The sequence below is a fragment of the Chamaea fasciata genome, unplaced genomic scaffold (assembly GCF_029207755.1).
Source record: "Chamaea fasciata isolate MVZ Bird 193981 ecotype frontalis unplaced genomic scaffold, bChaFas1.0.hap1 SCAF_8, whole genome shotgun sequence".
In the NCBI taxonomy this organism is placed as follows: Eukaryota; Metazoa; Chordata; class Aves; order Passeriformes; family Sylviidae; genus Chamaea; species Chamaea fasciata.
The window spans coordinates 5,978,757-6,006,333 of NW_027094093.1; the positions used below are offsets into that span (position 1 = coordinate 5,978,757).

A 27,577-nucleotide genomic window follows, 5' to 3' on the forward strand; every position below is an offset into this window, starting at 1 on the left:
GCCGCATCCCTGGGAGCGTCCAAGGCCAGCTTAGAAGGGCTTGGAGCAACCCGGGATAGCGGAAGATGTCCCTGCCCGTGGCAGCGGATGGAGCTGGAGCTCATTCCGTGTTTCCAGGCTAAACGTTAACGCGGGGATTAGACAACCCCGCTGCATCTGATGGCCGCTCGCGGTCACCGATCGCGCTGTCGGCGGGGGACCAGCTCGCTGCGGTGTCGCGGCGGAGGCGGGTGGCAGTGCCTGCCGGCCCTTTCTCCGGGGAGGGAGGCACTGTGGGGAGGCCGCTCTGACTCCTCAGCCCGCGGAAGGGACCCGGGACGGGCCCTTGTACCGGTGACCGCGGCGCGGCCCTCCCCGCAGCAGGCACCGTTTGCCCCGGGGCCGTGAGGCGCCAGGCCGGCACAAACCGATGCCGGGCCCCGGCACCGTCACCCCCTGAGGGGGCTCGGCGCGGCCGCCTCCTGCCCTCCGCGCCCCGGGCGGGTCGGAAGTGACGGCGGCAGGAAGCTCCGGCCCGTTTGAAAGCGGCCGGCCGAGCCGCCGCCGCCGCCTCTTTCCCGCCATCCGGGCCGACATGGCCGCCTTCGCCATGGAGCTGCCGCCCGCAGGTGAGCCGGCCGCACGGCATCCGCCCTCAGCCTCGGCCGTGCCGGGCGGTGCTCCGGTGTTGGTGTGTTGGTGTTGTTGTGTTGTTGTGTTGGTGTGTTGTTGTGTTGTTGTGTTGTTGTGTTGTTGTGTTGGTGCTGCGGAGCCGGGGTGGGCCGGGGCCGGCGGCGCAGGAAGGGCCGGTTCGCTCTGGGATGAGGCGAAAGGGGAGCGGGGTTGAACCCATCGGCTGCCGCTTGTAGTTGCGAAAAAGGAAGGGTTGTGATGAACTCGGCTTGCCTGTAAAATGAATGGTTAAACCGCCTTTGATCTCGTCAATACGTGTCCGTAAAGGCGGGTGCCAAGGGGATGGTGCCGCGCTCCTTTCGGTGCTGCCCAGCGGCAGGGCGAGGAGTAATGGCCAAATAAACCAAAACACAAGGAGTTCGATCTCAGCATGGGGAAGAAATTCCTTACAGTGAGGGTGGCCGAGCACTGGAACAGGCTGCCCGGGGAGGTTGTGGAGTCTCCCTCTCTGGAGAGATTCCAAACCCACCTGGAGATGGTCCTGTGTGCCTGCTCTGGGTGACTCTGCCTTGGCAGAGGGTTTGGACTAGATGATCTCCAGAGCTCCCTTCCAACCCTGACGATTCTGGGATTCTGTGATCTTCATCACTGACTGTATCTTGTGTTGTATTTCTTTAATAGAGCCCGCAATGGAAAAAGTTAGCTCACTTGCTTTTTTCATGGTTTAAAATTTTGTTTCCAGGAGCTGAACCAATGACTCTTGGCTCCCCGACATCTCCAAAACAAGGAACTAGCGCTCAGTTTCTCCCTGGGTTTTTGATGGGTGACTTGCCTGCACCAGTGACTCCCCAGCCACGAGCTTTGTACGGCCCTTCAGTTGGTGTAATGGAAACAAGGTCTCCACTGCTTGCAGGTCAGAATTTGTTGAATGTTGGAAAATTGTCCTGAGAGCAAAAACTTAGTTTGTCCCGTTGTTCTACGTGGCTGTTGCAGACTTGAATCCTTACAGTTTTATATCTTTCTCTAAGCAAACTCCACTGATTGAATAAGTGATGAACTCAGTGTGTTCAGTTATAACAAACGTTTTAAATGTGGCAGTTTTGGTGTCAGGAAAAGTTTGTTTTACAAGGAAGGTAACATGAACCTCTCCTAATACAGAATCAATTTATACGACCCTTAACATGTCAATTACACAAACATCGATGTTGAAAGCAGAGATATCTGCTGGCAAACTAAACGCTGCTTGTGCAAACTGCTGATTTCTTTGCAGAAGTTTTTCTGTTCCTTTGATTTCTGAAAGGTCACTTACAGATTGTCAAAACTGGGTGGAGAAAAACTGAAAATATACTTCTTAATTAGTATCTAGTGGTTGTAGCTGACGTCTTGATGTCTGCTGTCACTGGACTGGAGTAGTGACTTTTCCTAGCTGTAGATGCTCATTTCTCTTACACCACCCGATTAATCAGACTAGGAGAAGTTCTTACGCATGTTAGTGTTGTCCATCTGTTTTCTTCTCTGAGAAGAATGAGTGAGTAGTTGATACGTTGTGGGTGATCTTGGCTTTTGTACTAAATCATTTGTCATGATTTGTATGTGATGGTGTTAATATGCTAGTCATTGTGAAGGAGAAATTGAGGATTAAAGTACTGCGAGAATTTCTCTGAATAAAATATTCTCTTCTTTGAATGTCAGGCCGGATTGGACTCAGTGATCTTTCTAGGTCCCTTCCAACTTAAAATGTTCCATAATTAGAGGTTTGTTGGTCTTCTGCTTGTTGCTGTGGTCTGCCTGCCCTTACAGGTCTGGGAACAAACCTCTTACAAAAATATTTATGAAATTGAAACCACATGAATGTCACCAAACTGTTTTTAAAAGGGTTTATAACAGCTTCAGAGTATCAATTTTAGGAAAAGGGGAGCCAGTAAGATACTAACACAGACTTCCCAAAGAGAGTGATCAAGTGCATCACTTAAACTGAAAATCTTGATACGAGAGTGCTTTACATAATGCACATTATTCCATGTAACAGTAGCAGTTCTTGTATGTGTTTAACACTTCAGAGTGTCTTGAAGCTCAGAATTTAGGATTGAAGAGTACTTTAGAAAAGCTTGGTTTCCAAACATTTTGCAAGTGAAAACTCGATGCAAACTACTTCTTTTTTTTTTTTTTTTTTTTTTTTTTCCCCCTGGGGTAAATCCACACAAAGTGTTAAGATATGTCGAGTTTTTTCAAGAAGTTTAATTCTCTGTTATACTGGAAGTCCCAAAGTTCACGAAATGGGAGGGCAGCTGGTTTAACTTCATCCTGTCTATATGCAAGCTAGTCCCTGCTCTCAAGAGCTTACATTTTTATTTAATGTGAATTTAGATGGGAAGCCGAGGAATTTGGACAGTAGGAATGTGCAATGTCTCTGTGCATTTTGGTATGGTTCTTTAACATGTAGGATATCCAATTTGTAACAATCTTGCTTTTGCGTCTACAGACAAGTTAGTCTCTGAAACAATGAAAATACATTTCTAGCCTGGCTTAAAATTGAAAGATAGAGCCATGCTCAGAACTTCAGAGAAAGAACATGTAAACAGTGAATATAATGGGTTAATAAGAGGTCTGAAAGTTCTGGATGGTACTTCTGTAGGATGCAGTTTGAGACACATGTGATGCTCCTACCTAGAACACTCAAACCTGAACAGTTTGGTAGGACAGATGGCTTTGCAAAGCTCCAGTGAAACAGTCTCAACAACGGTGGCTGAATTTATTACTGAAGTTTCAAGAACAGGTAGCACTGAAGCAAAATTACAAGTTTTCTCATGCTCTTGCCTTGTTCCTTTGAATTGCAGGAGGGTCTCCCCCCCAGCCAGTAGTCCCTTCGCATAAAGATAAAGGTGGTGCTCCACCAGTTAGAAGCATTTATGATGAGTTGTCCAGTCCTGGGCTTGGATCAACACCTCTGTCCTCAAGAAGACCAGTAAGTGTCTTCAGTACGGGCCTGTTCTTAGCAGCAGATGTGAGGCAGCTTACTGCCCCAGGGAATTCTCAAACTTAGCTGTATAAATTGCTGTAGCAAAATGACTGGTGACCCTTCAGGTCATGCTGTTGTTTAGTCTGGGTTGTTCAGTGTACCTGTCCCTGTTCAGACTAAACAAGAGCTGTGGTCATGAAGCAAATTCCTGTTATTGCCAATTTTCAATACAGTAGGAAATGAAAAATGCAAGTCATGCCTCAGTTATGCTTTGTCCATACAAATTCAGTCTGGTTTGTCAGCTTTTCTCTCTCTTGTAAATGTATTGGGCTGCTGATCCCCAGAAGTACCCTTTCACAACTTGAAAGGAGGTTGTGGCAAGGTGGAAGCTGGTCTCTTCTCCAGGTAACAAGTATTAAGACAAGAGAAAATGGCCTCAGGTTGCACCAGAAGAAGTTTAGATTGGATATCAGGAAAAATTTCTTCACCTAAAGGGTGGTCAGGCATTGGAACAGGCCGCTCAGGGAAGTGTTAGAATCACCATCCTTGAGAGTGTTCAAAAATGTGTCAAGTGGCTCTTGGGGACGTGGTTTAGTGGTCAAGATGGCAGGGTTAGGTTAATGGTTGGACTGGATGATCTTTGAGATCTTTTCCAACCTTAATAGTTCTGTGTTTCTGTGATTATCTTTTAGAAGGCAATAGAGGCACTTAGGGAAACAGAAGGAATTTTTTTCTGAGTAAAATATCTAATTGAAGTTTGGGTAGACAGTTGGGGTTAATTTTAAAAGAGGAACACTCAAATTTCTACAAAGTAAATTTTATAATAAGTTCTGCTGCTTAACTGACTAATCAAGCATTACTAGGTCCTTTTTCACTGAACTCTTGATGCAAGGAGAACACTTTTCACTGAATGCGCAGTCTTTCTATTGAATGGTGTCTTCTGAAAAGTTTATCCTGAAAGCTGAGGTTCTCTGTGAAGGACAGAATCCTACAGTGTCTTAAAGGACTGGATATTAAATTTCAAAAAAGGTTGAGCAGCTATCAGAATGTATGTTGCTAGGTCTACAGGTACTTCAGGCTGTTTGATCTAGTATCTGAGAAATGCCGTGATTCAGGCTACAAGTAGATTAAAATTGTTTGGGGTGTTGAAATCTTGTGTTAAAAAGAAAACAGCTGCTACCATCTAAAACTCAAAGTTTACTTTCCTTCTATGCACTAAATAGTTGAGCAGGAAAGTAAGTCTGGTAACAGTCTCCACACAAGTGAAGGTTGTTGCCATGATTTCTGAACCCTTTAGGGAGTGAAACTTCGGATACTAATATCCTTCCCATCAGGAAGGTGGTATTTCTCAAGAATTTCTCATGAATGTGTGCATTATTACAGTGCAGCAATAGTGACATGACTGTTTTGAGAAGGTGAACTAAAGGGTGTCTGAGTGTTGATTCTTAAAGCTACTTTGTATCACAAAGCATGTGTCAGATATATTGTCAAATAACTTTTCATTAATACCTCTTGGTAATCTTTTATTAAATATACATGCAAATATCTGTTCTTACTCTTAAAAGTGAGGAATAGCTTAAGGCAAACAGTTAATATTATGAATGTTTACATCCCTTGAAAATTGTCTCTCTTAATCTGAGCAGTATACCTATAAGAATGCTTTGTTATTTTCTGTATATTAATGCAGGCCAGCTTTACTTTAACACAGAGCCCATCAGTTGGAGTTCTGCCGTCAACTCCAGGAGCAGGTAGATATCCTGTCAGAATTTCTATTCTCATTTCTTACTGCTTTCTTTAATACAGACAAGTCATCACTGTTCAAGCTACGTTAGTTCCTTGCTAATTTATGAAGAGGTTGTGAATTTGTTAGCTTTTCAAAAGGTATGTGGGTATGAGTAGGAAATAATTATTCATTCTGAGACTGACTGAGTTTCGAAGAACTTTTCTTGTTCCTTGTTCCAAATGTGGTGCTGAACTGAGCACAGAGATGGTTGCAATTGACTAAGAAGCTGAGATTGATGGATTGCCTTCCATCTTCACAAGTTTGATATCTTGTGTGTGAACCAGTGGCTTCTTGCCAAGCTCTGTTCTGTTGGCCTGTTCCTATTTGGCAACTGTATTAAGCTGTTGATGTTTCAAAGTCAGAGAACACTAGGTTGCTAGTCATAAAAACTTACTACTGTGTTTGCAGATGTGAAGTTATGACTGACTTACTTTTTCTGTCTGTGAGTAAATCCCCATTGAACTCTTCCATATACAAGTGAAATGCTTGACACTGAATTTATTCTTCTATTACAAACCTCTGTCTCGCAAAAGAAATCCGTTCAGCGATGCCATTTCAATTTAACAGCTTCAGGCATGTTCAGTCCTGCAAGTATTGGGCAGCCTAAGAAGACTACTCTATCTCCTGCTCAGCTGGATCCTTTTTATACTCAAGGTGATTCCCTTACTTCAGAAGATCAACTTGATGACACATGGGTAACTGTATTTGGGTAAGTTGATTTCCAAAGCATCAGAAAAACCTGGGTGAAATCTCTACAGCATAGGAGAAAAATGCTTGGGCATTGATGTTGTCATTGGTGTGTGCTGCAGGAAATACAGCTATGGTTAACTCAAGCAAACACATACATTTCAGTGAGGCATCTTAACTTAAGACAACACATCATTTTTTAATGTGTAAATTTAATAGTTTTCTAACTCGGTTAGAAAGGCACCATTCTGTTTTTGGGTGTGTGGTAAAGTGCCTAGAAGGGGGTATTTCTCAAGTCACTGCTTCTGATGTCATTACTGTAGTCTCTTCTGGATTCCTGTAAATGCTTCATGGGGTTGTATCTTAACACCTGAATTCTTAAACTACTCATAATTTTTTGAGTATATTTTTTTCTGTCTTTCAGATTTCCTCAAGCATCAGCTTCCTATATTCTACTACAGTTCGCTCAGTATGGAAACATATTAAAGCATGTGGTATGTCTTAGTCTGACACTTTTGTCAGAAAACACTGTGAATTAAGCATTCAAAAAACTACATTTCACAATTTTAATCTCATTCAGATGTCCAACACAGGAAACTGGATGCATATTCGGTATCAGTCTAAGCTTCAAGCCCGGAAAGCCTTAAGCAAAGACGGAAGAATTTTTGGTGAATCTATCATGATTGGTGTCAAGCCCTGTATAGATAAAGTAAGTTAAAAGTTGCTTTTAGTTAAATGTAAGGTGCTCTGCTTTTAATCTTTCTTTTTATTTTCCCTGACCTCTTTAATTTTTTTTTTTCTTTTGGAATTGCAAACTGTAGTGGCATAATTCAACATGTAAATGATGGCAGTGAGGAAAAGGCTTGGTGATCATGTGTACCTGTATGTTCTGCACTGACACACCTTTTACCTTTTGGGATCCAAATACATTTTATCAAAAAAATTAAATAGCAGGTAATTTTAGATTATAAAGGTTGGAATACTGCTTTTCAGTATTTGTTTACATTATATTAACCCTCTATTTAAGAGTGTGATGGAAAATGTCGAAAGAAGCTCTACATCCTCAATATCTTCGATTTTCACTCCACCTACAAAATCTACTGGCACACCAGTACAACCTGCAAATAATACTGCAAGGATTTCCACAATGAGACCTCTTGCAACAGCATATAAGGCTTCCACTAGTGACTATCAGGTATTCTGAGGGAAACAGAAATGTGTTTTTGTGTTGTCTCCCCTTAGCTCTGTACAGACATTAAGTTCAATGTGACCTTAGCTTTTACTTTTTGCTGTCAGTTCTTTAATGATGTGGTTCAAGTACAAGCTCAGTCTTTTCAGTCTCTAAAATAATAATAAAAAATACCAAATTAATGACTCGTCACTTTTCCAGGGATTAAGAGCTTGTTTTGAAAATATTTCAAATGTGTTTTGTCAAAATATAGTAGCACTTAGGAAAAGAAGAAATAAATGGCTAGTGTAAAAACTGTTAACTACATGTTGACTGATTCTCTGTATTTTCTCTTTTTTTCTCCCTGCCTTCTAGGTGGTTTCTGACAGACAAACTCCTAGGAAAGATGAAAGTATTGTATCTAAAGCAATGGAATATGTTTTTGGCTGGTAATATCCAAGAGAAAGTAACACACCAAGCTGGTCAGGATTTGAACTACACTACTGGCATTTGTAGTTAGTTGTATAACTACTGGTGGCAGTATTTTATCTTACACAGCACCTGTTATGCCTTCAGTTTATTCAGAAGACATGTAGCTTGCACTTTAAATGATGGAAGCATACACATGGTTTTACAGACTTGAGTAAGTGTAAATAAAAGTGCTTTACCCCTATTTGTGCTCTGATGGCATGATTGTGAAAAAATGTCAGCATTGACTTTTGCCCTCAGTGGATGCTTCCCATGGAATCCCTCTCAGCTGGATTCAGAAAATACTGAAGTTGGCTCTTCTGAAATCCAGGGTCCTTGTCCTACTGCTGACCTTCTGTGTGCTCAGCAAGACCTTTAACTCCACAGTGGTGTGAAGCTGGACCTTCAGGGCAGGGTCCCTTCCATCCTGATCAGCCCTTGTTCCTCTCTGCACAAAATGCAGCACAGAAAAGAATGGCAGGATGGGGCCTGTGTGCTCTAGGGCTCAGGTTTTGCTCCGCTTCAGCTCCACAAAGATACAACTAAGGTGTAGAATTGAAATGTTTATTTATGGAAAGCAAAGCAGAGGGATGAGCTGGGGAGCAGGAGAAGGGAACAGGCAGGGTCTGAGGGCTGCAGGGAGGGACCATTAAAGAGGGAAGGAGAGGCCAGGAGCTACCTGACCTTTCAGGCATGCCCAGCATCAGCTGTGCCGTGAGCTCCAGCTGATTTCCTTGGATCTCCAGGTGATCTCCTTTTGCATGGAGTCTGCTGCTGTCCTGGTTCTTTTGATCCAGATGACCGGAGTACTGCAGCTCTTTCATCGAGCATGACTTGCATGTTCAGGTTTGTGTTAGAGGGGCTGTCATCTGTGCTAAGGGCTTGAAGGGCTGAAACAGAGAACAGACCCACAGTCAGCGTGAGGAAACCCCCTGAAAGGACCAGCCCACCCAGCTCTTGCCATGGCCTGGAGGAAGCAGGAGGCAACAGGATCAGCTGGGAGCTGCTGGCCATGAATCCCCACAGACCCCTGAAACGTCTCTGTGCTCTCCCCATCCTCTACCCGTCGCCTGCACAAGGAGCTGAGCCCTCTGCAGCTTCCCCTGCCAGCTCCCCCTGAAAGCCCGCTGGCCTCACTCACCCTCACAGATGAGCTGCAGCTCTTCCGGCTGCCCCCTCATGAGCATCGCGGCGATCCCTGGGAACACAGAGCCTGTCACGGCCCCTGGCCGGGATCCTGCTGCAGTGGGGCAGGGAGGGACCGAAGCCCCGGGCTTGTGGCTCACCAATGCACCTGACGGCCGCCTCTCGCACGGGCTCCTGTGGGCTCTCCAGGTACAGCAGAGCCTGCCGCAGGTTCTCGGGTGCCCGGCTCCTGTCCTCTTCCAGCTGGAGAGAGAGGCAGGAGGGCAGGGTTGGCGCGGGCTGTGCCCCGTGTCTGGGCGCTCCCAGCGCCCGGCACCGCCTCCCCTGCCCGCAGGGCCCTGAGGCCCGGCCCGCAGCCGCCGGCGCCGGGCTCTGGAGGGGGCGGAGGGCCCGGGGAGCCGCGGTGCCGGCCCGCAGCAGAGCCCAGCCGGGCCGGGGCTGCATCGGCACCCGGCCCATCGGGGCCGCAGGAGCCCGGGGAAGAGCCCGCGGGGCCCAGGGAAGGCAGCGGCGTGTGGGCGCAGGCTGGAGCCCCTGGGTGCAGCGCTGGGCAGGGGCCACGGCTGCCGCCCCGCACACTGGGCATCGTGGGCAGCGGGCTTCTCACGGCTGGGCCTTCCAGGCTGTCCTTACCACACGCTCGCCGAAGCTCCAGGGGTCGTCCATCTTCAGCAGCTGCTTGAGATTCCTCCTCTTCAGGAAACTTACTGCACAAAGCAGCGTTTTCCAAGAGGCCTGCAGAGCAGCAGAGACCCAGAGATGGCACCGCAGCCCAGGGCACAGGACCCGCGTGGCTGTGCCAAGGCCAGGAGGAGGCTGGAGCCCATGAAGTGCAGGGAGACAGCTGAGCCCCCTCCCATGGGGACACAGCGCCCAGGAGTCCTCACCTCTGCCACACGCTGGTTCCCATCATGGCAATGGAAGAAGAGTGGGAGCAGGCTCTGGCTCACAAAAATCTTCAGGGGCTTTTTACCCTTTCCCACAACCGATTCCATCATTTCTTTGTAGAGGTGAATAGAGAGCAGCTGCACCTCTCTGTTGTCCTGTCAGAAAGGAAAAAAACTCAGCACTGGATTGTCCAGGCCCCCCTGTGTACAGGCCCAAAAATCCACGGGGCACCACAGTTCAGGGCAGTACCCAGTGCCCAGGGCTGGGGGCACAGAGCCTTACATTATCAAAGAGCGGCCGCAGTGCCTCAGCCAGTTTTGGGGCCATGGGGCTGGATACTGCGATATCTTTGTTTTGGAGTAGGTTCATGAACACGGAGAGGGTCATCCTCACCACCTCTCCCTCTTCATTCTTCAGTAGCTCCACAAGGTTGTCAGACAGGCTGCACATTTTTTTGGCCTGTGTGGAACACAAGGCTGTGGTGTGAATCCATGAAGAGCTGCACTGCCAGCACTGCTCCAGTGGTGCAACTCTACCCTGCTGCCATGGAGCCCTGAGGCCAAAGGCCTGTCCCAGAGCACTCAGGCAGCTGAACTGCAACACAGGAGAGCTGGGAGCAGCTGCCAAGGCCCAGCCAAGCCCAAGGGACAGCTTTCCCCAGCCCCACACTCCCAGCACAGCTTCAGCTGCTGCCTCCTCCTCCTCACCATTGAGGGGTTCTTGCTGAAGACCAGGAGCCCTCTGAGTGCCAGGCGGCTCCTCTCCATGGACTCGCTCCGCAGGTACCTTGTCAGGATCTCCAGGATGCTGTCACCCCATTCATTCAAGTCCAGGCACTCCAGGATCTGAAAAGGCACAGGAGAGTGACAGGGGTGCCCAGCTGGCAGGAGCTCAGAACTGCACAGGGCTGAGCCAAGGCAGCAGCACAGGGTGCAGGCACTGTCCCAAGCAGCTGTGGCTGTGAGAGGGCAGAGAGCTGGGAGGCAGCTCAGCGAGGCAGTGCTGGCCATCGGGCTCACCTCCACAAGGAACGCCACGGCTGACAGGTCCCATTGCGATTCCTCCCTGCTGAGCAGCCTGAGCAGGCGGAGTCCAATGCGGGAACAAAAGGGTGTGGAGGTACGGTGCATCTCTCTGACGGGGGGAAAGAGGCGCCGTCAGCCCTGAGCTGGGTGGGCACACCTCTCCCAGGACTGACTCACGGAGGTCTGGTCTTCTCCTGAGCACCCCAGGGGCACTTTGGGAGGTGGCTGTTCCCAGGCACCCCTCCTCTCCCAGCCTTTTCCAGTCTGCTCATCCATCTCTTTGTGACAAGGCCCTCTCACCCATGCCCATGGGGACTGAGTGGGGCACCCTGGCACAAATGACAGGGGCAGCAGGGAGAGGGAGGTCTCACCTGGCCAGCAGACCCACTGCATAGTGGTGGGTGTCAGCAGAGAGGAGCGTGTCCCAGCCACACTTGCGCTCCATTGCCACCAGTACATCCAGGCACCGCAGATGGCAGAACAGTGACTTCAAAGTGTTCACTGCAAACCTGTGTGCAGAGAAAAGCCCAGGTGATGCTGGGAGCCCAGGCCCCAGCCCTGGGGACGTGGGAGTGACAGGAGGACTGGGGATGGAGCACCTGTTGATGCTGGTGGGAAGGTTCTGATGTTCCTCCTGACATCTCCTCCAGAAAGTATTGACATCCTCTGTCACCTCCTCTGTACTGACGAAAACTTGGAAGAGCAGAGCCACGATGAGATGCGGGGAATATTTAATGAATGGCTCTGGGCACCAGGGCAGGCGGAGGATCTCCCAAACCGCTCCGGTTGCCTGCAAAGGATAAACCACCCAGAGACAGAGCTCAGTGCCGAGCGGCAGGGGCTGAGTACGAGGGAGAGGCCAGGGGACACACAGGGGGAGCACTCAGCCTGGTGCCCCTGAACCTTGCCCCTAACCCAGGTGTCAGCCCAGCGCCTGAGGGAGATTGCAGTGGGGGAGAGGATGGAGAGGCGCTGGAGAGGCAACCTGGGTGCAAGCAAAAGCCAGTTCCAGAAACTCACAGCCAGGGCAAATACATCCTTATTGTCCCCGTCAGAGGTGTACATTTTGTGCAGTGGCCAGCCCTCCATTACACGGAGCAGCGTTGGCATCACTTTGTCCAGTGTTGTTCCTGACGAGGCAATGGTCTTCCACATGATTGCAGCACCTCTGCAAGACCAGAGGTGTGTCAGGGGGGTCTCAGCCAGAGCACCATGGCCAGGGCAGCCAGAGAGGCCCAGATGACAGAGCCACAGCGCCCTGAGGGGTAGGGAGGGAGCATGGCAGGAGGCTTAGGGGCTGACAAGCCAGGGCTGGGAAAAGGAGGGTCCCGGGGCTCCTGGAACTCCCTGCCTGTCCAGCAGACCCCATTGGACTGGCTGTACAGGGGTGGATGGGCCCTACAGGCTGGCCAGAGCTGAGCCCTCAAGGCAGGTGGGTCCTGTACCTGTCACATGATGGGTCACAGTGCAGGAGGGTCACTGCCACGTCATTGGGGTGTGCATCAGTCAGCCTCAGGATGTCCATGAACAGCCTGTCGTCTGGAGGCACACCAGACAGGAACCTCTGGCGCATGTTCCTAACAAAGCCTGGCACCTGGAGAAGGCACAGGGAGACTTGGAGAGATGCCAGAGCGAGCAGCTTCTCCAGCTCCCCCTGAGAAGTGTTTCCCTTCCTGCCACACTGGGCTGAACTCAAAAGCTGAGGAGGCCCAGTGGAACTGGCTTGAGGTGCCATGCAATTCCTGGGGACACCAAGCCCTGGACAAAGGCTGCTTACTTGACTGGCACTGGAGACAACTCTCTCTCCAAAACAATCCAGGTTGGGAGCAGGAGCCATGCTCTGAGGTTGTGGGGGCTCAGGCTCTGCCACACCCTTGGTGAACATGGCGATCATCCCTCGGTACCAAGTGCCTGTGATGTTCGTAAACATCTGCAAAAGAAGGAACAATAGGGAAGAGAGGGATGATCCATTGAATGCTCCAATGGTGATGCTCAGCTGAGAAGGTGGGGATGGCTCTCAGTACCTGGCCTATAGAGCGCCAGCACCTTCGGAAAGGGTTCAGCTGTTGTGTCCGGTCCTTCCCTGCAAGTGGCAAAGAGCAAAGAATGCCACAGCTGAAAAGCTGCAGGAGAGACTAGAGAACACAGGCCAGCCCTGCACTCCCCAGGCAGGGACAGCCCCAGGGATGGAGCAGAGCTGCCAGGGAATCCAGCCCCAGCCTCTCTTCTGTTCTATCCATGAAGGGGATGGGATGGGATGGGATGGGATGGGATGGGATGGGATGGGATGGGGATGGAGATGAAGATGGAGATGGAGATGGAGATGGGGATGGGGATGGGATGGGATGGAGATGGAGATGGAGATGGAGATGGGATGGCTGCAGGCACCCTCCCTGTGGCCCAGCTCTACCACTCACCCTTCTGCAGCAGCAGTAACTGCTCCATCTCATTCTGTTGCTGTGGTAGGGCAGCAGAAGAGGATTTTTCCACATTCTTGGGTGGGCAGGGGGGTTTCTCTGCCATGTCAGTGTCTGGATTGATGGCTAGTTGCAGGAGAGATGCCATGGAAAAGCTCCAGGTCAGCAAGTGCTGCAGCCGTGCCTTGAAGGGACCTACAACAGAGAAGCCTTGGGAAGGCTGCAGGACAGAAAGTCCTGCAGTCTGCCCTCAAGGCCTCCTGCCACAGTGACAGAAGACATTTTGTAAAGGCTCTGGGTCAGCAAGTCCTACAGACTGCCCTTGAGGACACCTGCAAAAGAGAAACCTTGGGAAGGCTACGGGTCACCGAGTCCCACAATCTGACCTCGAGGTCACCTGCACAGGTGACACCTTGGAAAAGCACCAGGTCAGCACAGAACGAGTTGTGTGTGTGGGGGCTCCTCACAGCACTGCTCTGTCCTGTCCTGCTGCATGCACTGTCCCACACCACTGTGGTGTGGCCACGTCACTGCCAGCACCTATGTCACAACCTGTCACAAAGGGTCACCCTTGTACACTCTGTCCCTTTCCATCCATGGTACCCATGGTGCACTGTGTCACAAAGAGCCCCAGGACACACCTCCACGTGCCCTGGGGACATGCCCAGCCCACCCAAACTGCCCCAGCTTGCAAGGAAGATGTTCCCCCAGGTGTCAAAGACGGCCCAACAGGAGCTTTAGGAATGGCTCAAACAACAAGCAGAGGCTCCTCTGCTCTGCCTGCCCAGGACAGCAGAAGAAGCCCCCAGGGCTGCCGACGCAGCTGCAGCAGGGAGGGCACCAGGGCCTTCCATCGAAGCTGCCACAGCCTCTTTGGACAAGTCCCAGTGGTGGGTGGCTGTCATACACACAGGGCTGTGACAGACACAGGGCGTGTGGCCCAGGGCACGAATGCTGCTCTGAGCCCCAGGGGCCAGGGGAGCACTGAAATCAGTAGGTGTGGCAGAGTCCCTGCCAAAGGACACCTGCCACCCCCCGAGCCCTGCCAATGCTGGCGCCCCTCTCCTGCCACAGAGAGCGGTGCCCCTGGGGACTTCTCTGCCAGAGGACAGCCAAAGCCCACGTGCATTGGGGGCTGTGCTCCTTTCTGCAGGTGACCATCGGCAGGAGCACCTGGAGCAATTGCTGGCGACACTTGGAATCTGTCAGATGTTGCTCTTTCCCGGAACGAGCTCTACTTGGAAGTGATTATCTGCAGCACAGAAACACCATCCTCTGTTGACTTTCACAGGACAATTAGATTCTTACAGAGATACTGTCAAGTTTCCTTGTGTTCTTCTGACTGTTTTTCTTGCTTTCTGGGAAGAAACATCAGCCCAGAGTCTGATGCCCAGTGCTCTGGTTGCTGCCTGTCTGCAGGCAGCTCATTGTCCAAACACAACTGGGTGCCAGCTGGGCAAGGGAATGGACAGGCACAAGCAGTGATTTTCCCTGGTGAACCTGGGAGGAACCTGAGGAAGTGCAGAAGACAGGGATAACTCTGGGATGAGAGAACCTCTGTTCTGTGTCTCTGATGATAGTGCCGGCACTGTGAAGGAACAGCCAAGACAAGTGCTGGAAGCAGACATATCCTGCCACTTCCTGCTGTTTGAAGGACATGGAACACACTTGTTCCCACAGCCCCAGAAGGCTTGACCCAAGAACAACAGAGGGCCATGCATTGGTAGGGAATGGCCTCCAACAAGACCAGAGGAGAATCCTCTATCAGCAGAGCCTCAGCTTGTGACCTGGGCCATCTGTTCAGCACACACCAAAGTGCTTACTTCCCTCCATCCCTGAACCTCAGCCACATGAGTCCTGCTTTTCTTCAGCACCTGCTGCTCCTTCCTTTATTCTGAGGAAGCCAAACCAGCCTGGGCACCTCGGGGATGTCCCCACCATCCTGCCGAGGCCTGGCCTCCAGGGCTTCTGCCACAGGCATGAGAGACACCTTGGGGAAGTGCCAGAGCAGCCGTGTGGCAGCGAGAATGTGGCTGTCTGGGGGCTGCTTATGGCCTCTGCCACCCAATTCCTCAGGGCTTCCCACCAACCCATCCAGTCAAGTCCTCCTGTCCCATCACAACCTCCCACCACCCACCACCCCACGCATCCCCCTCATGCGTTCCCACTACCTTATTCCTGTCAGGCCTTCGCAGCACCGCATCCCTTCATGGCCTCCCACCGTCTCATCCCCTCCAGGCCTCCCAGGCCTGCCTGGCTGCTGAAGGAGTTCCAGAGGAGCCAGAGCAAGGGGCACCTCAGAGCCCTCAGCAATCCAGCCAGCAACACACCAGCAGGACACGGACGGCGGCTCCTGGCTGGGACAGGGGTGGTGGCCCTCTCCAGGGACCAGTCTCTCAGGGATCCCCGCTGCAGGCCCGGCCTCTGCCCACCCGCTCTGTCACAAGCCTTGAGGCTTCAGCAGAACCACCGAAGGTCAAGGGGTTTTTGGCCACTTTCCCTTCCACACCACAGGCTTGGGAAACTTGCTGAGCACAAGCACCCTTTTTCCTCTGTTCCTCGTGGGCCTGAAGACTGAGCGCCAAAAGAAAGCTCCTGGATCTCAGTGTATGACAACAGCAAATTAATATTCCTACACTGGGGTGAAAGGAAGTGCTCGCAGAGGAGAGGAGTTCTCTGAAGGCTCAGGTGGCCCCAGTAGACACAGCCTCCTGGATCAGATCTCCACAGTGCTCCAGAAGGACAACCAGCCACGACACAGGGAAGACCATGACATCCAGAGCTGGTGGAGTTGATCTCGCATCCTCTGGAGTCGGGAGGGTGGAATGCTCTGTACAGCTATAGTGACGTACAGACTTTTAAGTGCCAGGCATGAGATGGCAGGGCTGGGGTCCTCTGTCATGTCATGAAGGGCTGGAAGAGAGAGAAACAGAGCCACTGTCAGAGCCTGGATATGTGGGGACTTGGGGAGACCCTCCTGACACGTCCATCCCACCCAGCTCCTGCCACGGCCTGGAGGAAGCAGGAGACAACAAGGAGCAGCTGGAAGGTGATCACAGCATCCCCTCCAACAAGGATCAGCCGGCCACGAATCTCCCACAGGCCCTGAACCGTGTCCGTGCTGTGCCCACGCCGCCCCTGGTCCGCGCAGGGAGCAGAGCCCTCGGCAGCCGGGGCAGCCGGCCCCCGCTGGCCTCACTCACCCCTGCAGACGATCTGGAGCTCTTGCTCCTGCTGCCGTCCCAGGTAGCGCCCGGCCATCCCTGCGAACACAGAGCGTGTCCCGGCCGCAGCGGCACGGCTGCCCCCCACGGGCGCTGCCCGCCCTGCGGCCGGGCGGCTCCTGCCCCGGCAGCGCTCAGCCCGGGCCCCGGCCGCAGGAGCGGCCCGAGGGAGGGCACGGCTGCCGGGGGGGCGGCGGCAGCCCCGCGGGCGGGCGGCGCTCCACGGCCCGGCTGGGCGCTAAAACTCTGCCGTCCTTGGTCGAGGTGTCCGGCTGAGCAGTACGATTGCCCCTGAGCCAGGAGCTTTCCGTTGTTGAAGCAAAGCATTCCCATGGGGAGACCCTCACAGCGTGCCATTGGCGGGGAGGATTATGCCAGAATAGTTTTCCCTTCCCTGCCGCGTTTGTCATGGAAATTTGTGGCACCATCCTTTTCTTCGTATGTACCCTGAACTTTAACTTGTATTGAGCAGTGCAGACGCCTTGTTCAGCTTGCATGGGAAGCTATGAGGGGGAGAAAATGAATGGATTATCTTTTCCACGAGCCTCGTCGCCTTAAAGAAAAATGACGTTTGCCCTTTTTTTGGTGGTGCATTTCAATATTTGGTCTTTTAAAATTATTATTGTGACTCAAATATTTGACTTTATTAATAGAGCATCTATAGGATTTAATTAAAAATCCTTAATTGCAATGTGGACGTTGTCAAGTCGGAAGATGCCTAGCCTGGTCATTTATCTCTCATTTGAAAATGCCAGCTGGAATGAACAAATCAGGTGGTTTTCTGCACTCACCCCATGGAACAATTTTTACTGAATTTTAAGCTGGACAAAAATATGGTGTTAAGTTGTACACTTGATGATATAGCAACAGCTCTTATGTTGGAAACCTGGGCAAAAAAGGTTAAATTTCTTCTACTAAGCAGCTTTAGGATATGAAAAATGCAGAAGCCATAGCTGACCCTCAGCTCTCCAGAGTCCTCCAGAAGAATCCTCTTTGTGAAGGATGCTGGAGACAGGCTTACATAGCTCATGAGAGGAATGCAGACCCCTTGTCTTCCCCATGGCTGGAGTTGCTCTCCTCACAGTCAAGGGCTCCAGATCGTGGAATATCTCTGTGGTCTCCTCTGGATTTGCTCTAACAGCTCCATGTCCTTCCTGTGCTGGACCCTCATGAGATTCCCCTTTAGTGAGCTGCTTCCTTGATCATATGTTTCTGGGGCTAAATGCCTTAGAGGAAGCACAGGCTCCCAGCGTGGTTTGGTGGGGATGGTGCTCATACATGTGGGGACAGGCAAGCCAAGCCATGTGACATGAGGCTGCTGTGCCAGCTCCCCTCTGCCTGGGACACACACTGGCAAACAGAAAGGAGAACACACTGAAGTTCCTCTTGCGTCACCCTTAGCAATTTATTATCCCATCTGACTTCCAGCTCTGACAATGACCTGTGAATGCCCCATGGCACCCATCTCCTGAGCTGGGGGAAGGCTGGAGCCCTGGGGCTCAGGCTGTGCCATGATGCCAACCACCTCAGGGCTTTCTGCTTTAGCTGCCCGTTTTCCAAGGGCTGGTGGTGACTTCACCTGGGGAAGCTAGGTGCCACCAGCTGGGGGATGGAACAGTAACAAAGTTAAGCAAAGCGCTCCTTTTCCCACACATCTGGGGGAGGACAGGTGTCCTTCCCCTCCCAGCACGGGCTCCAGAGCAGAGCGAGCAATTCAAAGGCCATCAGTAGCACCCACAGTACAGAGGTCAGCTCAGCAGGATTGTGCAGTGCCCACCCCTCAGTGGTGGCACAGGGGAGACCCCAAATCCCACACTCTTGGTATAGACAGACAGCCTGTGATGATAAAGGCAGCCTTGCAACCCAGGATGAGAGTCTGTCCAGATGTGGAATATAACACAGCTTGGCAGCTTCGTCAGATCTTCAAAATGGTCTGAAAAGGCACTTCACTCCCCATCTGGGGATGGAGAATAAACCTGGAAAAAACCTTAGAAAGGGAATGTTTAGAAGAGGTTCAACAGCAAGCAGAGGCTCTGCAGCACCAGCGCAGCACCCCTCCCTGGCAGAGGCAGCAGTCCACGTGATACCATCAGCACTGAGACATCCCATGCAGCACACACCGCCATGGCCCCTTGCAGACACTGGGATCCAAGACAAATCCAGGGCCACGGCATCCCCAGCGTCCCAGGTTCAAGCAGACAGGGCTCCCTGCTCCTCCTGCCCTGGGCCAGCTGAGGGTGTGGCTCTGGCTGGCAGCTGCCCAGCCAGAGGGCTCTTGGGATGCAGCCGGCAGAACCGCCCCAGTGTCCAGATGGGGAAGATGTTGCGGTAGGCGGTGTAACTGATGGCACAGGACTTGTTGAACACCCCAGCAATGTTCTCCTGGGAGACAAGCAGAGAGCAGAGTGGTGTGAGTGACAGGGGACTGCTGCATGTTCAGGAGCACCTTGGAAAGACTAAAGATGTACCTGAGGCCAATCCCCGTTGGGCAGCTGCTTATCCATCAACACTTTAATGCCCCTTTCCAGCACGCTGATGTCAGGGTACCTGCAAAGCACAAGGGAAATGTAAGCATCTTTATCCAAACCATCTGCAAACCCTCATCCACGTGCCTGGGGAACTCAACGACCTCCACGCCGCAACAAGCTTGCCCCAGGCATGCTGAGTGCTTTGGGAAGGGCTCCCCACAACCCCAAGGCACTAGATATTATGAATATGGCACCGTTTTCCCAGGCTGGAGGCCTGCAGTCATGATCAAAAGCTTTGCTTAGCACTGGATCACACCAGCGAGGCCCAAGGCCACCCAACCCAGCTTTCATCTCCTTCCCCTGAGCACTGGGGCCAGGTGGGGCTGCTCTTACCTGACAGCCATGAGCCCAAGCAGGGCCCAGCAGGTGTTGTGGATCTGTGACTCGGCACTCTGCACGTACGTGCGCTGCTCACAGGACTCGAAATCCTCTCCCCACCCTCCATCTGCCATCTGCTTGGAGACGAGGAACTGGCAGGCCTGGGCCACCTCCTGGCAGACAGTCCTGCAGGGATGGGGGCCAGAATCAAGACAGGACTGGGGACACAGAGTGTTTGGATGCCCACAGTTCTCAGCTGCGAAGAGAAGCGGTGCCCGTGGCCGGGACTGCCTTGACAGTTTGAGAGTCAGGCAGCGAGTGCCCTGGCAATGTTGCAGGCACAGGATTTGGGAGGAGCAGCCCCTGAGACAGGAGAGTCCATGCACAGCCAGGGCATCCACCCAGCCCCACCACGGAGTCCTACCCTGGCCCAGGAGGTAGGCAGGGGCAGGGCACCCAGACATCCCCTTCTCACCCGTTGTGGTATGTGTGCTGCATGCTGGCAAACGCCTCCAGACCAAACCAGGTGCCATAGGTGAAACAAACCCCCCAGCTCCTAGGAAGAAGGGGAGAGCAGCACTGTCAGGGGTGCGAGGCCCCAGGGAGAGGCAGGCTGCAACACAGCTGCGATCACAGAAGAGCAGAGCCAGGCACAGAGCTGCAGCCTGCCTTCCCCTATGGCCCAAACATGCCCAGTCCCACCAGCACCTGCTCCCAGCTAACTCCACTGTCAGCAGAACTGGGAGCACGGGAGCTGGAGCCACCCCAAACTTCTCGGGGTCTTGTGCACCGCACAAGGTACCTGTTCTACCTGGGCTGGAGGGAGAGTAACTTGAGAGCAAAGCACAAGAACTAGAGGAGGATCAGCCCCTACCTTCCCTCCCACAGATCCTGCCAGCCAGGAATGCTTTCCATGATGATCCCTCTCACACTGGGGTAGCCAGAAGAAAACTGGGTACTGGGAACACTGCTTACCCTTCCCAGGACCCATCCGCTCGCTGCTTCTTGCGACAGAAATCCAGGCCCTTCTGCAGAGTCTCCCTGGACAGGAAAGAAGTCATCCACTTCAGAAGCAGCTTAAACTCAGTGTCTGCTTCACTGGGGGGTCCATCAGCCCCTTTGAGGCTTTGATGGGTCCCATTATTGGAGGGCACAAGAAACAAGAGCATGCAGACAGGCAGCTGCCTGGCCATGGCAGGCAGCTTGGGACAGTGAGCCTGTCTTCTCCCCTGCCCAGCTCTCATCTCAGTGCCTCACCTGATCTCCCCAGCTCGGTGCTCAGGGAACTGGCTCTGGAAGTGTCTCAGTGCCTGCATGACAGCTGATGTGCACTCCACGTACGTGTAGTCAATCATGATGTCACCTGCCAGCAGGCAATGGGTATCAGTGCAACAGCCCCTGTGGGCACAAGCCTCCAGGCCAGCAGCTGCCAGCCTGTCCCTCAGACCCAGGGCACTCTGATCCCCTGTCAGGCACCCGCTGGCCATGGTGAGCCCAGGCCACTTTGTCCCTTCACAGTGGGCAGGATAACCAACCCCACTGCTCCTCTTACCGAACACCTCCGAGGGGTTCAGCAGCTCCAGCAAGTGGCCTCCTCGCTTGGTTTCGTAAGTGGCAAAGCCTCCATCCGAGTTCTTCATGCTCAGCAACTGCCCAGACAAGCAGAGAGGGGGTGGGACAACCTCATGAGCGGACTCCAGTCTGGCCCCAAGCCAGACCTACAGGTCTATAGGGCTGGCAGAAAACCCAGGTCCCAAACCACCCTGACAGGCAGGCCCAATCTGGGCCATCACAGGACATTAGGTCACACAGGCAGCTCTGAATCAAACAGTGTTGCCACACCAGACCCCACACTAGCTTAGATCTAACCAGATCTAACACCAGATGTAACAGTTCCTTGGGCCTTGGCTTCTCTCACAGTCCTGCATTTCCCTTGGCCTAATTTTTTGCAGCTCTTACCACATTCACAGCATCAAAGAGGCGCTCAGCAGGCACAGGCTTGGCTATGAAGGGACATTTCTCCTGCAGCAGCATAACTGCCTTCAGCCCCTCCGCTGTGCAATCCGCCACGATCCAGCCGCAGTCCCGCGTGCTGAAGGGGAAGCCACCCTGGAAAAGGATCAGGGGGGCTTAGGGAGCAGGATTACTTTCCCTCACCCACTCTATTCTTGGAAGAGAGCAGGTGCTGCCCCTGATTCCTACTTCCTCTGCCTAAATCCCTGCCCCAGTCACGCATCCTTGAGAGACCAGTGCCAGCCATCCTACCTTGTTCATATGGCGGTAATATTTCTGGTAGTCAGGTGGGTTCTCTGGGATCTGCGGGAGACAAGGAACAAGTGAGGGAAGCCTGGAGGTGCCTGGCTGCAAGACCATGGGCTGAAACCATTGCAGGTGCAGAACCATGTGTAAGTGGACAGTACCTGCCTTCCACTGAGGGAAGTAGACAGGAAAGAGGTCAGCTCTGGAGCAGGGAGAAGAGAAATCACATTTTGGCCTGGTTTTAGCAAGTGTTGCTAAAGTCCCTTTTGGGAGCTTGCCTGCCAGGGAACCACCTGCTTTAAATGCTCCTGTTGGCAGCACCATGAACAAGACCTGTGACTGCATATGCACCAAGCTGATGGTGACAGTGACCCTCACCTTGAGCCCCTGCTGGCCTGGCCAGCAGGAGCTGAGCTCATACAGCCACTATCCAATGATCCTGGGTTTCCCAGAAAGGTGCCTCAAATGTGTCGGTACCAGACAAGATAAAAGGCAAATAAGTCTAAGCTTTCAGTTTTCCAGCCCCTCTAAGCTCAGCCAGACAACCCAAGCACCCCTGGGCCTTGCCAAGGTCCTCTCCAAGCTTCAAAAATGGTTCCCTAAAATCAGGGAGCAGAAAACAGGAGGCTGGGCCTGGGACTTTGCTAGTCAGCCCTTCAGAAGCTCTCTTCAGGAGGCAATAGATGCATCCAACAGGGCTCTGAGCAGCGGCCAAGCCTACACAGCCCGTGTGTGAGACAGCACTGAGCAGCTCTGCTCACCTGGGAGAACCGGAGGAATCCATGGGCATTCTGGAGGCAGGAAGTGAATTCAGGCATCTCCTGGGCTTCTGCCTAGAAACAGAGATGTACAGTGAGCACTCAGCAAGGGGCTGTAGGCAGACGTGTTCTCCCAGCTCAGTCACAGGATACCAGGACAGAACGCAGCTCCAAGGAGGTGCACAGCAGGAGCTCTGGTATTTGGGGCCTCATGAGCAGAGACTTTCCTAAGGCAGCATGTAGCACTGAAGGGTGCATTACCTCCAAGAAGGCTTGGACGGCAAAAGCAGTATCCCAGAGCTGGGATCCGTTTGTGCCCTGGAAGAGAGAAAATAGTGAAAGTCAGGTGCTGTGGGACAGCACATCCCTCCCACATTATCCCAAATAGCTCCCTCCACCCTGTTGTATGTCACCCTGCATCACGGCTGATGTGCTGGCATAGAGAGGACAGCACAGTCTGCTCTGTGCACAGCCAAGGCAGGAGAGATGGCTAGCACTAAGGAACAGCAGGACGCAATCAGTGGCTCTGAGACAAGCAGAGCTCAGCCCACATGCAGGATCAGGGGCCTGGCTTTCTCCTGCCCTTCTCCCAGGACTCATGAGGATGGAGGGAACACAGGCTTTTCAGCTCCCAGCCACAGGGAGGCAAACTAGCAGGACAGACAGTATTTCCTGCTGGCACAGCTGGGGGAAGTGGCAGTGAGGTGGCCACCAGGCACCAGGGATGAGACACCAGGAGCTCAGGCGTGGGATGAACACGCTATCCCATTACTCCACGGGCTGCCCCGGCACACCAGGGTCCCTTCAGTCACAGATGAACTCCTGGAGCACCTCACCTGCATCTTCATGCCATCGAGGCCCAGCCTGTGGGAGGAGAGAGCACAGCGCTGCAGCACAGGCACAGTGGGAGCGCCAGGAGACAAGTAAGGAGCCATGGTGTGCTGTGTCAGATGGGACACACTCAGCCCTTACCAGAGATAGTCAGGGATCCTGGAAACATGCTCCTGAAAAGCTGGAGAGTCCTTCCCTTCCACAAACCAGCGAACCAGCATGTTGATTGTCTTGGAGATCTGCCAAAAGGAGCATTGTCACTGCTCTGGATGGAGCTTCTTCCAGCCCCAGAGACATACATTACCCCCACCCAATACAAAGCCATCCAGAGGTTGTCTTGGCCTTGATCCCAACAGCTCCAACCTTTGGCATCACCCAGCATGGCTGAGTTAGTAGGGCAGGCGCCATGAGATTACTGCAGAGCTTCTTCTCAGATCATCTCCCTGTACCTCAAGGAGAGACACTCCTCACCAGGGCCACAGCTGTCCCCATGCCCTCTGCATCTCCTGTGCCCTGCTAGCCTTAAGCTCTGAGCATCAGGAGCAGCAGGATTTGAGCAATATCTGGTGATTGTTACATGCCACAATTGCACAAGCTGGTCCTTCCAGAACAAAGGGTGAGATATTAAAGGATTAAGAGCAAGTGTCTTACTGGCCCGATGCTGATGCACTTGGTGAATCTATCATCAGCCTTGATGTGGTCATAGAGTTCTGTGATGGCTCGCTGCCGCAGGTGGGTGCTGTGGTGAGCCTCATACATGTTCACGATGGCTACAGGAGAAGAAAGGGACATGCTGTGCAAAAAACCCCACCCTGTGCAGCCACATTCACTTGCTGTGGCAGGCTGCACCCCAACTCACACAACAACTGATAAAGCATCAGGACGGAGCAAAGCTCTGCCTCAGAGTGGCCTGAGGACATGGGCACAAGGCCCTGCTGCTCTCAAGGAGGGAGAACCCCACGGATCACACAATTCCTGTCTCCATCCCAGCTGTAGGGCACACACCAGTAGCTGGCAGGAGACCCTAAAGATCTCTGAGGGTACAAGGCACTTCAGTATTCCCCCCCAAGAGCTTGGCACTCACCGTAGGCAGCACCCAGCAGCCAGCTGTGTGGGGTGTACACATCACAGGCAGCCACGTTGTTCCTCTGTGCTGGCCAGTCTATGCTGCTGTAGTCTTGCACATACAGCTCCTGGCACGAGAGAGCACAGGGCAGCCTGGCCAGGAAGGAGCAAGCACCTGGGGCAGTCACTGCTGGGGGCTGGCTCTGCCGCCTGACAGACACCGTGCAGGTTATGAGAGCTGCCACTTGGAAGGCCAGAGGCTGGCTCACAAGGGCATGGCCAGCACAGCAGGTGGCCATGGAGCCACATATCCTTGTCCAGCTCCTTCCTTACCTGCCTCAAGCTCCGTATCAGCTCGTCCTCCTCTGCTGACAAACGTTTGGCATAGCAGTAGCTCATGGGAAGGTAAACCTGGCGGCAGTGGCACCAGAGCTGTGAGGGATGGGCTGGAAACCATGTGGGGAGCAGCCTGATTGCAACAGAGAAAGTGCAGCTGTGAGCAACAAGGAAGGCCAAGGGCTGCTGGAGAGATGTGTGGAATTCCCAGAGCAGGGCATGCCCTCCCTGTCCCCTGCACTAGGGGATATACAGACAGCCTGGCCTTGCTCAGATTCCCCCTCCAACAGGGATACTCCCTCCTGACACCACTCCAGGCCCAGCTGACACAAGGCAGGGAGGACCTCCAGCTCAAAGAGGAAGGAGAGAAGCCAGTTCAGTCACATGGGACACTGAAGGCAGAGGTCTGGACTGACAGTTAATGGCATTTGCTGACAAAGCACCAGCAGCCCCTGATTTCCTCCAGGGATAGGATCAGACACTTTCCCTCTCTGACACCCAGCAGCCCTCTGCATATTCAGAGAGGGTACAGGCAAGGGTTTAGGGCTGGCAGCCTTACATGTGGCTGTCTCTTCCTGCTAGGGTCCAGTTCTGGCTGCTGAAAAATACTGGTGGCAGGCAGGGAGCACATGAATGTATAAGGACCCTGTGGGCAATGCTAACAGGGCTGCACTTTGGCATCTCCCTTGGATGCAGTGTTCAGTGCTATCCACCCACCACTGGCTGGCCTGCTGCTGGCTCCCAGCTGACAAATAGCCTGAGCACCTCCAGTTCCTGGCTGTAGCTGGAGTTATCCCAGCAATCACCAGGGACAGTTCTGGGTCAAGGCTGGTGGCCAGCCTGGTGGCTGACACCAGCTCCTCTCTCCACCGTGAGGGGGGCACATACCACAGCTCTGGGAGAAGCGTGTTCATTCCCTCCCAGCTGTAAACGTTCAAGACAGCCAGCCAAAACTTGCCCCAGGAAGGGATTCCCACAGCACCTCCTGCACAGAACAGTATCAGCTTTCAGGATTAACACAGCCATGCCACCTCCCAACTTTCTTCCCCATCACAGGGCCCACTTCTCCCCAAGTTTGGGAGCACATTACTCAGGCTACATGTCCCAAAACAGGGCAAGCAGGCAATGGTACAAAAATGCAACAGAGATTCCCATCATTAATTGAAAATGCAGTTGCCATGAAAGGCAAGTAAGAACAACAGTTCTTCCACTCCCTGGCAGCCCCCAGTACTCCCTGCAGCCCTCAGGTCTGCCCAGACCTCTCTCACCAGTGTACCAGTGCCATGGCTGACCTTTGCTGTGCAGGTTGACGCGGGCTCGCACAACGTCAGGGTCATCTGGTCCAAGGCCCAGGATCCTCAAGGCTACATAGTTGAGGGCCGTGCCAAACACTGTTGATTTGTCTTCCACATGTCTGTCAGGAGCACATACAGAAACACCACAGCCATTAGTCAGCTATTGCCATTAGCCAGACACAAGCCACTGCACAAGGCTGTCTTTGTTAGGGTGAAGTGGGATGCCAGAGGTGACTTTGGAAAAGAGGGACCTGACTAATACAGGGAGAAACATTGCTCTGCACTACCCTGTCACACATGATGCTTTGGGATACAGTGGCCCAGAGGAGATGCTATGGCCACCTCTGTGACAAACAGTGTACCTAGAGTGCTACACAGGCAAGTCCAACCACCCACAGCTATCACAGGTGCTGACTCCCCCTCCCTGAGCCTGGGCAGATCTGACAGCAGCTCCAGGTCCTGGACCTTCACTCCAAGAAGCATCTTTGCTACTCACAAGCCCCAGCCTCCGTCCGGGAGCTGCACAGAGCGCAGGTAGCGTATCATCTCTTTCCGGAAGCCCTCGGGCAGCTGGATTTTGGCCGTGTGGCATGTGATGAGGAGACCTGGAGGACCAGACAGGCGGGCACTGTAGAGAGCCGAACCCCAGGGCACTCACCCCTGGGCAGGTGCCCAGGCTTACCCGGCAGCAGGAACAGCGGCCCGCCGTAGTCGCCTGCCCAGTGCCCATCCTCAGCCTGCAGCACCGCGTAGAACCGCATCCCGTTGCGGGCCGCCTCCCGGGCTGAGCCGGCCGCCGGCAGCGTCCGCAGGGTCGCGCCCTGCGGGGACACAGAGGCACCTCAGCGGTACGCCCCGGGCACGGCCCCGCCGCCCCGGCCCGGGCCCCCCGCACCGTGTCCAGCCCGAGGCTGTGCTGCTCCAGCGCTGTCTGCGCTCGCCGCTCCCCGACGTCGCCATCGCCATCGCCCAGGTAGCGCCAGACCTGCCGCCCACCCTCGCAGCGCAGCCGCCAGGCCGGCAGCTCCGTGGCCGCCGCCGTGCGCCAAGGGCCGCCACGCCGCCGAACCGCCCTGCCGGACACGGGCACCGTGAACCGCGGCCGCCACCCCGCTCCGCCCCGCCGGGACCCCGCCGCTCGCCGCCACGGCCGGGATTCACCCGCTGCCTCCCGCCATCGCCGCTGCCGCTCCCACCGCCGGGATCCACCCGCTGCCTCCCGCCACCGCGGCTCCCACCGCCGGGACTCACACAGCGCCCGCCGCCATCGCCGGTGCCGCTGGCAGCGCCGCGCCGGGGCCGCGCCGGCTGGTCCCACATCGCCTCACGGGCGGCGGCCAATGGCAGCGCGGCCCGGCCCCCGGCCCGGCCCATCGCCCTCCGCCGCTCCCGCCGCTCCCGCCGCCGGGGCTCGGCTCCTCCGCCTGCCGGGGCGCGGCCCCCGCGGCCGCTTCCCCAGGAGTGCCATCCCCCCCGCAGACCGCGACGCTCGTCCTGGCCCTTTGGGTGACAGCGCCAGCCCCTAGAGCGACTGTCCCCACCTCCGAGTACACCCCAGAGGCCAGTGTGGTTTCCATCGTTAATGGAAATAACAAAACAACGCCCGCCCAGCCTGGGTGCCCAGCTCATGTTCTCGTGAGCCACGAGGGACGGCGGAGATGCGTCTGGTGCAGTGTCCGCTGCTGGCACCACCCTTGATCAGCGTCCTCAGCTCGGCTTTCCCGGGGTGCCGGGCACTCGCCAACACACCGGGGCGCTGCCCGGGTGAGCATGGGTGTGGCCGGCGGGGCTGACCCCCATAAAGCGCTGT

General features: G+C 53.7%; 3 protein-coding genes across 3 annotated transcripts; 1 reads left to right on the forward strand and 2 right to left on the reverse strand.

Moving 5' to 3' along the window:
* Nucleotides 1–505: 505 nt before the first annotated feature.
* NUP35 (nucleoporin 35) lies at nt 506–7,882 on the forward strand. The gene is made up of 9 exons (XM_066189484.1): nt 506–608; nt 1,355–1,525; nt 3,450–3,577; nt 5,259–5,319; nt 5,922–6,063; nt 6,466–6,535; nt 6,622–6,750; nt 7,069–7,236; nt 7,585–7,882. The coding sequence occupies exons 1-9, from the start codon at nt 575–577 to the stop codon at nt 7,660–7,662; spliced, it is 981 nt and encodes a 326-aa protein (XP_066045581.1). The 5' UTR covers nt 506–574; the 3' UTR covers nt 7,663–7,882.
* Nucleotides 7,883–8,234: 352 nt separating this feature from the next.
* Nucleotides 8,235–15,407, reverse strand: LOC136292943 (maestro heat-like repeat-containing protein family member 7). Its single transcript, XM_066189230.1, is given in 15 exon segments — nt 8,235–8,567; nt 8,819–8,939; nt 8,941–9,066; nt 9,457–9,558; nt 9,711–9,866; nt 9,994–10,170; nt 10,419–10,556; nt 10,731–10,845; nt 11,108–11,526; nt 11,757–11,904; nt 12,182–12,330; nt 12,514–12,666; nt 12,761–12,819; nt 13,154–13,348; nt 15,325–15,407. Coding segments are annotated over 14 exon segments (2,214 nt in total). The 5' UTR covers nt 13,302–13,348; nt 15,325–15,407; the 3' UTR covers nt 8,235–8,364.
* A 3,078-nt stretch (nt 15,408–18,485) lies between these two features.
* Nucleotides 18,486–27,038, reverse strand: LSS (lanosterol synthase). The gene is made up of 22 exons (XM_066189485.1): nt 27,019–27,038; nt 26,663–26,840; nt 26,450–26,588; nt 26,264–26,372; nt 25,765–25,886; nt 25,361–25,457; nt 24,470–24,605; nt 24,156–24,264; nt 23,723–23,841; nt 23,213–23,310; nt 23,077–23,104; nt 22,502–22,558; nt 22,244–22,315; nt 21,489–21,539; nt 21,183–21,332; nt 20,776–20,872; nt 20,481–20,586; nt 20,199–20,264; nt 19,699–19,779; nt 19,239–19,409; nt 18,846–18,924; nt 18,486–18,759 (listed from the first exon to the last, which is right to left on the reverse strand). The coding sequence occupies exons 1-22, from the start codon at nt 27,033–27,035 to the stop codon at nt 18,568–18,570; spliced, it is 2,274 nt and encodes a 757-aa protein (XP_066045582.1). The 5' UTR covers nt 27,036–27,038; the 3' UTR covers nt 18,486–18,567.
* Between the last annotated feature and the right edge of the window lie 539 nt (nt 27,039–27,577).

Bases quoted from the DNA above. Each gene is read 5' to 3' on its own strand.
- NUP35 (XM_066189484.1), top strand. From the start codon at position 575: ATGGCCGCCTTCGCCATGGAGCTGCCGCCCGCAG. The intron at 609-1,354 runs GTGAGCCGGCCG...TTTTGTTTCCAG, and splicing joins CATGGAGCTGCCGCCCGCAG to GAGCTGAACCAATGACTCTT. The intron at 6,751-7,068 runs GTAAGTTAAAAG...CCTCTATTTAAG, and splicing joins TCAAGCCCTGTATAGATAAA to AGTGTGATGGAAAATGTCGA.
- LSS (XM_066189485.1), bottom strand. The intron at 25,458-25,764 runs GTCAGCCATGGC...TGTTCTGTGCAG, and splicing joins CGTCAACCTGCACAGCAAAG to GAGGTGCTGTGGGAATCCCT. The intron at 21,540-22,243 runs GTGAGCAGAGCT...TGTCTCCCGCAG, and splicing joins GATTCCTCCGGTTCTCCCAG to ATCCCAGAGAACCCACCTGA.